The sequence below is a fragment of the Sinocyclocheilus anshuiensis genome, unplaced genomic scaffold (assembly GCF_001515605.1).
Source record: "Sinocyclocheilus anshuiensis isolate Anshui unplaced genomic scaffold, SAMN03320099.WGS_v1.1 scaffold3969, whole genome shotgun sequence".
NCBI classification, from domain to species: Eukaryota; Metazoa; Chordata; class Actinopteri; order Cypriniformes; family Cyprinidae; genus Sinocyclocheilus; species Sinocyclocheilus anshuiensis.
This window is the reverse complement of record NW_015546356.1, coordinates 13,817-21,485: the sequence shown is the minus strand read 5'-3', so window position 1 is coordinate 21,485 and position 7,669 is coordinate 13,817. Positions and strand designations below refer to the sequence as shown.

Below are 7,669 nucleotides of genomic sequence, written 5' to 3'. Positions count from 1 at the left end.
TGAGCCTGAGCCTTCCCTACAGAAGAAATATACACACGCACACACACACACATGCACGCACACACACACACTCGCTCACACACACACTCGCTCACACACACATACTGTACATTGCACACCCCTACTTGATGCTTTGACTTGTTTTGGACCTTTTTTTGTTGTTGTTAGAGAAGAAATATATGAACTGTCCATATAAATAATGTTACTATTAACTAACGTTTAAAAATATTGTAAACAAGCAATATTACACATGGAAGTGTGCTGAATATGACTGAGTAAATTACCTGTCGATAGATTAGATGTATAATTGTGTTCAGTAACTGTGTATGGATTTGTTTCAGATGTGAACGAGTGTGATCTGACTCAGTCGTGCCAACATCAGTGTTTCAACCTCTTGGGCTCGTATATCTGTCAGTGTGATCAGGGTTATGAACTCGCGCCGGATTCAGTCTCTTGTGTGGGTAAGTGCTAATGCTGGATGTTCCTGTGCTTGTTTCGAGTGCACTTTCTACTTGCCCAAGTGTATTAGTTTGTGCAGGTTCAGTGCTTAACACATAGTAATGAGAGCTGTCAAAAGGGGTGCAAAAACTCATTTGAATTTAAAACATTTTTTAATATAATATTTCAAAAAATTTGACTTGCATTCAGATTTTAAAGAAATTATTTCAGTTAAAAAATAAAGATGAGTGAACACCAAGAGGGCGCAACGACTAAATACAAACATGTAAAAATTGTCCTTTTTGTGAATAGGGTATTGTAATAAAGTATTTGTGAATTCTTTATGTTAGTTGTTTATTATCCACGTTTCATTGCGTTCTTACGGAAAGAGCACATTCATTACGTGATATGTTTGGGTGTTATTTCACCTGCTACTAAGCACTTCAGATTACCGGTGCTCATTCACAAACATGCCAAACATCATACAAATTGAAATGCAGTTATTGCATTTTGTGCATTTTCATCTAAAATTCAATTGTTTGAGTACGAAATTTTGATTGGACAGCCCTACAAGTAATTCTTTATCATTAGCTAGATAGTTTTCAGACTGGTTTTAGGCAAAGATGATGGATGTTTAATTGTCGCTGTTTGTTGAGTTTGTGTTGTTCTGCTGTGTTGTCCAGACATCGACGAGTGTGCATTCTCCAGCTACATGTGCCAGTATGTGTGTATTAACAGCCCGGGTGGATATTCCTGCATCTGCCCCGAGGGATATCAGCTGCAGAGAACAAGAATGTGTCAAGGTACCGGCCTCCTCCTTCATAAAATATAGCACTCGTCATTGCCTGGCCTCCTCTCTATCCATCCACACCCAGATATTTCACATCAGAGCAAGATGGGCCAGGAATTCCCAACCACTTGCTAACGGAAACAATGCAGAGCTCACATGGGTTACACTTTATTTCAAGGTGTCCTTGTTACAATGTAATTATACATTTAAGCACGGAGTAAAATTAATTAACAGCATGCACTTACTGTAGGTTTAAGGTTAGTTGCATGTAATTACGCATGATTTACTGTTATTACTAAAGTGCATGTAACAACAACACTAAAGTGTTACCTTCCTACTTGAAACAAAAAGGCTGTTTATCTGTTCTGAACACAGGGAAATATGTTAGATGAAGTTTATGTTGTGTGTCTTGCCATTTGAATTTCCAGTAGCGATGTTACTTCTGTAATTCGACGTACGTCCGACTGAAATGTGATATTCAACGTGAAAAACTTTGTGTGCTTTTTGCCTGAATGTTCATTCATAGGATAGATATGACTTCTTGCTAATCGCAGTCTTTTCTCTGGCATCATAGACATCAATGAGTGTGACACAGTTCACGAGTGTAGGGAAGATGAGATGTGTTGGAACTATTACGGAGGTCATCGCTGTTACCCTCAGAACCCGTGTCAGGAGCCTTACGTGCTGACGTCGGAAAAGTAAGTCAGTCTGTGTTTATATCCTAGTACTAGAGCTAGAAATGAAGATCACAGAACTCACCAGAGACATAAGTTTTGATTTCACACTTAAGCATGGGGAAAAAAAAGAGAGTAATGTTCTTGCTCTTATTCCTAGCCGGTGTTCGTGCCAGTCTGCGGGTGCGTGTCGAGGCCTGCCGCAGTCTATCATTTACAAATACATGAGCATTCATTCAGAGCGCACCGTACCAGCAGATATCTTCCAGATTCAAGCCACAAACATCTTCTCCAGTGCACACTACACCTTCAGGATTAAAGCTGGCAACGATGGAGGAGAGTTCTTCCTTAGGGTGAGTAACCAAACCTTGTATTTTTGCATTTGACAGCTGCATGAAACTAAACTGTTAAAGACATTTCATTTGATATTTCTTTGGCAGATTATATTTTTATGTGGTTTCTGTGGTTTGACCACTGAGTGGTGCTGTAAGCCAGCTGCATTAGTAGCTTTAGGCCGTAGTGATGTAAAGCCATTTGTTGACAAATTAGATATTACTGGTCACACTGTACATTCAGTTTTAACACAGTTTCTTGTTAGGCAAGGTAAGGCCTGATTTGTGCAGCACATTGCACACATGCAGGCAACTCAGCTTTCCCTGGTATCCCATAATCAAATATAAATGTCTTGATCATGCTGAACTTAAACATTTCTCTGTGTCTCTGTATCAGGAAAAAATAGGAAAACATTAGTCAAGAGATGTGCTCCACCCTGGTTGTTTCCCCAAGTTCTCTCCAAAGCACAGAGCGGGATATTTGACAGCACATTTATCATTGTGGGGAAATATAACTATTTTCTTTCTTTCTTTTTCTTTTTTGCCAGTGCTGTGATTTGAATAAACTTTAAAACAGTGTCACTGTTACCTTTTAAATAACTTCTGGAGGAAGATTGGGAACCAGTTGGAGGAGGATGGGAGAAAGTCTGTTTAGATAGTGTTTAATTGCACAGGCTTCATCTTTATATATTGAAATTAAAAGCATACTACGTATAGTGAAATAAAATAACTCATATCGTGATATTGGATTTTGGTCATATCGCTCACCTGTAGCTTATCCAAAATGCTGCAGTGAGGCTTTTAACAACTAACAAAGAGAGACCACATCTCACCTGTTCACCTGCATCATTACACGGGTTGCTGATTAAGTTTTGAATCCAGTATAAGGTGCTTTCATACTTTATGCTGACTTGTCAGTTGCAACATTCTGAGGTGTGTTATGTGCTGATAACTACTGTCATCAGTAGCAACGCTGAATAACATAACATTCATCTGGATATCACGGATTTGTTCTCTCTGGTTTCATACAAACACAGATGCTGAAATCTTGCATCTTTGTTATAGCATTGAAAATGAATGGAAAGACTTCAGTATTACTGTTGACTTCAGTAATGACTTATTTTTAATGACTTCAGTTTTTATTAATTGTGGGGCAGTCGTGGCCTAATGGTTAGAGAGTCGGACTTGTAACCTGAAGGTTGCAGGTTCAAGTCTCAGGTCCGGCAGGGCAGACTGTGAAATGGTTTGTATTTAAGGCTCTGTATTGTAAGCTGGGTGATCTGTGTCACGTGCTGGGTGCTGATACTAAGCGCATGATGCAGGAGTAATTCCAAAACAGTCCTTTAATGATAAATCCACACAAGAAACAGAAGGCTCTGCCTCACCATTTTCTTGTGGGTATCTCAGACTGCTGGTAATGTGTGTAAAACCGCTTGCAAAGTTCTTAAAGAGTGCACAGCTATACTGTGGTCCATTGTCTGACATAACAGTCTTGACATAATTCCGTGATGGCTAAACACATCCTTCAGTGCTGCAATAACTATATTGGCTGTGGCTATATTTAGACGTGCTACTTCAATGTAACATGAAAAATAATCCACAACCAGAAGATACTGTATGTAGTCTTTTCCCAGAAAAATAAGTCTGTGCCCACCCGCTGCCAGGGTCTCTCAGGCACTGGGGTAGTCAGCAAGGGTCCTCTGTGTTCTGCCCTATGCTGTGAGCATGTGCTGCAGTTTTCCATGAGCTGACTTATGTGTACGGACAATCCTGGCCTCCAGACGGCCTGGCGAGCCCTAGCTCAGCACTTGACTATACCCTGGTGACCTTCGTGTATTTTGTGGAGGACCTCTTGCCTCATGCAGTGGGGAATCACAATCCTTTGGCCCCTTATGAGCAGCTCTCCAGCAACAGTAAGATTTTATCTTTCAGGCCAGTATGGCCCCAAATCAGGAGGAAGGACATGTTTCTCCGGCCACTCATTCTCACAGAATTAAATGAGTTTTGCACAGATGGGATCGGCTTTCTGATTCTTAATTATTGTATTCAACCTTGCATCAGTATGTTTCTCCGGCCACTCATTCTCACAGAATTAAATGAGTTTTGCACAGATGGGATCGGCTTTCTGATTCTTAATTATTGTATTCAACCTTGCATCAGTATGTTTCTCCGGCCACTCATTCTCACAGAATTAAATGAGTTTTGCACAGATGGGATCGGCTTTCTGATTCTTAATTATTGTATTCAACCTTGCATCAGTAGCTGGGAGCATCCACTAGGAGCATCCATGCTGTGGAGCATCCTGAACCACAGCATCCACAAACACCTTAACATCGTCCTCATCCTTTTTCTCTTTCTGCGTAAACGTGTGCTTCACTGGAGCTCTTGATAATGTATCAGCAGTTATGAGCTGCTTACCAGGCATGTGCACAATGTCGAACGTGAACTTCATCAGTCTCAGACAGAACCACAGGATTCGTGAAGGGAGCTCATCTAGTGCTTCGGTGCTCAACAGTGAAAGCAGTGGTTTGTGATCTGTCTCTAGTCTATATTTTAGACCAAGGAGGTAAGATGACAGATGTTCACATGCCCACGTGACGGCAAGGACCTCTTTTTCTATTTGTGCATAATGTTTTTCTGCCTCAGACAGGCCCCTGGAGATGAACACCACTGGTTTCCATGTTCCATCTGCCTGTTTTTACTCAGAACACCCCCCAGGCCTAAGGAGGAGGCATCTGCAGCGACACATGTCTCAGCTGACAGTGAGTATGAGGCCAACACCTGACGAGAGCTCAATTCAGCTTTCAATTTCTGAATTGCCTCCTTTTGTGGTATGACCATTCATTTTTCTCACTAAGCAGGTCTTTGAGTGGACGGGTGTACAATGCAAGGTGAGGTAAAATTTTCCTAGATAATTATCCATGCCCAGCAGTCTCCGCACTCCTTCCACCCCAGTTGGTTCGGGCATCTCCATAATCGCCCTGACTTTGCCAGGGTCTGGTGCAACTCCTTCTGCTGTGATGTGATGACCCACAAACATAATGTTGTCTGCAGCAAACATACACTTTTCATTCAAGGTCAACCCCTCTTCTTGCAGTCTTTTGAGGACACAATGCAGTCCCTCATTGTGATTGTGCATATCCTTACCGTATACTAATATGTCATCTGCATGACACACGACCCCTTCACATCCTTCCAGCATTTGTGATATGTGGCATTGAATATGCTCTGGGGCTGTCAAGATCCCAAATGGTTAACGGTTCAACGCATATGTCCCGAATGGGGTGATAAATGTTGTCAACAGTTTGCTCTCCTGGGACAACAGGATCTGCCAGAACCCTGATGTTGCGTAGAGCTTTGTGAAAACTTTGACTCCTGAGAGCATTGTGAGCATCTGGTCCACTGCTGGGAGAACATGTCTTTCTCGCCGCACCCACTTAAGTGGGTCAAATTGACACATAGCCATATCTTCCCTTGAGCCTTGGGCACAACGACCATGCCCGCACACCCTGGGGTGGGTTGGGTCACTTTGGAAATAACCCCCATGTCCTCCATGCGTTTCAGCTCAGCACGCACCTTATCTCTCACGGGAAGAGGTACCCTGCATGGGGATGAAAGGGCATATGGCACTGCACTCGGTTCCAGCTTAATTGTGTAAGTCTCCTTTAATTTCCCCAATCCCGAGAAAACTGAGGGGTATTTGGCTCTGATGTCGTCCTGTTGCTCATGTACTTTGTTAGAGACACTGTATTAATGTGAGGGCTTCTATTGCAGGAAGGCCCAGTAGGGGCTTAGACAGTCCAGCAACTACATAAATGTCTTGTTCAGTAGTTTTATCTTTAACACTTAACTGGCCTTTAAATCGCCCCTTTACATTAAGCTTATGATTACCTGGACCAAACAGGTAATTGAATTTCTGTAACAGCAGCTCTCGTGTCCAACTTGAAAACCGTGTTTACACCATTCAGTCTAATGAGTTCATTCCACCCGTCATTCTCCTGTGGATACACCTCTCCCAAAAAAAGCAAAATTGCCCCTTCTTTGGTCTCCAATTGCCTCTCTGTAATGTCGTTAACATCCCCTGTTGACATTTTTTTGCTAAATATTCTTTACGGTGACATTTCCTACAGTCAGCATCTCGAGATGGGCAGTCTTTCCAGTGATGTTTCTTTACATCCCCCGCATCTGCCACATCCCGATGAGTAGTTCTCTGTTTTCTTTTTTAAATGTTGTCTGCATTTTTCTGTCATTTCTGTGTAAAGATTCCACTTGTCCTATTGGCTGCTCTGCTCCGCGTAGTATTGGGTGCTGCTTTTTCACTGCTGCGCTCTGTCTTACTCTTGTTATAGCTTTCTCTAGCGTCAGGTCTGCATCTAACCATAAACTTTCTGACAGTTTGGTGTTGCGTATGCCGACGATGATCCGGTCTCTTATCAAACCTTCTTTTAGTGCTCTGAAATCACACAGCTCAGCAAGTGAATGAACCGCTGTAATTAACAACTCTACACTCTTCCCCCAGCTCTTGATTTTGCTTGAATCTCGCTATTTCAAAAATGATATTCCGTTTGCTAAGACAATGTTTATTAAAAGCTTCCGTAACTGCAGCATACAATTCCTTCTGATCCTCAGTCAAGGGTAACACATACAAAATCTCTTCGGCATCTTCGCTGGCAGCATACATGAACGTATTTATCTGGTATTCTTGTGATTGTTTATCCAATCCCGATGCAATTCTTGGCCATTCAGCTGTATTGGTGAAGTCGAACTTGCCTGGCGGTTCCAGCTGTGAGGCCAACATTGGTGGGGCTGGCACTTCTCTCTCCATTTTCCCCTTAGACTCCTTATATGAGTGCTCTTCAGGTTTAGTTCATTGTTACCCTACTACTCCATCACTTCTGACACCATGTAACCATTCTGACAGAACTGTAACAACAGTGGAGACATTCAGGTTCCTGGGCACCACTATCTCTCAGGACCTGAAGTGGGACACTCACATAGACTCCATTGTTAAAAAGGCCCAGCAGAGGCTGTATTTCCTTCGCCAGCTGAGGAAGTTCAACCTGTCACAGGAGCTGCTGAAACAGTTCTACTCTGCTATCATTGAATCCGTCCTCTGCACTTCAATAACTGTCTGGTTCAGCTCAGCTACCAAATCTGACCTCAGAAGACTACAGAGGATAGTACGGACTGCTGAGCGAATCATTGGTACAACCCTCCCTTCTCTCCTAGAACTGTACTCATCCAGAGTGAGCAAAAGGGCTGGCAAAATCACTCTGGACCCCTCACATCCAGCACACTCCCTCTTTGAACTGTTGCCATCTGGTCGACGCTACAGAGCACTGAGCACCAGAACGGCCAGACACAGGAACAGTTTCTTCCCTCAGGCCATCCATCTCATGAACACTTGACAATAACTGTGGAACACACAACACTAT

General features: G+C 42.7%; 1 protein-coding gene across 5 annotated transcripts in view; it reads left to right on the top strand.

Annotated features, from left to right (window-relative positions):
• The window catches only part of LOC107701580 (EGF-containing fibulin-like extracellular matrix protein 1), an 18,677-nt gene extending 13,484 nt beyond the window's left edge, over positions 1–5,193 (top strand). For 2 of the 5 annotated variants that reach the window (XM_016503625.1, XM_016503629.1), the window contains 5 exons: positions 342–461; positions 1,122–1,241; positions 1,803–1,926; positions 2,063–2,255; positions 4,885–5,193. In XM_016503625.1, the coding sequence (XP_016359111.1) occupies positions 342–461; positions 1,122–1,241; positions 1,803–1,926; positions 2,063–2,255; positions 4,885–5,019 (692 nt within the window). In that variant the 3' untranslated portion in view covers positions 5,020–5,193. Of the gene's footprint in view, positions 1–341; positions 462–1,121; positions 1,242–1,802; positions 1,927–2,062; positions 2,256–2,631; positions 2,676–2,782; positions 2,892–4,880 lie in introns of those variants that run through there. The other 3 variants (XM_016503628.1, XM_016503626.1, XM_016503627.1) reach the window with 3 other exon arrangements.
• The last annotated feature ends 2,476 nt before the right edge of the window (positions 5,194–7,669 follow it).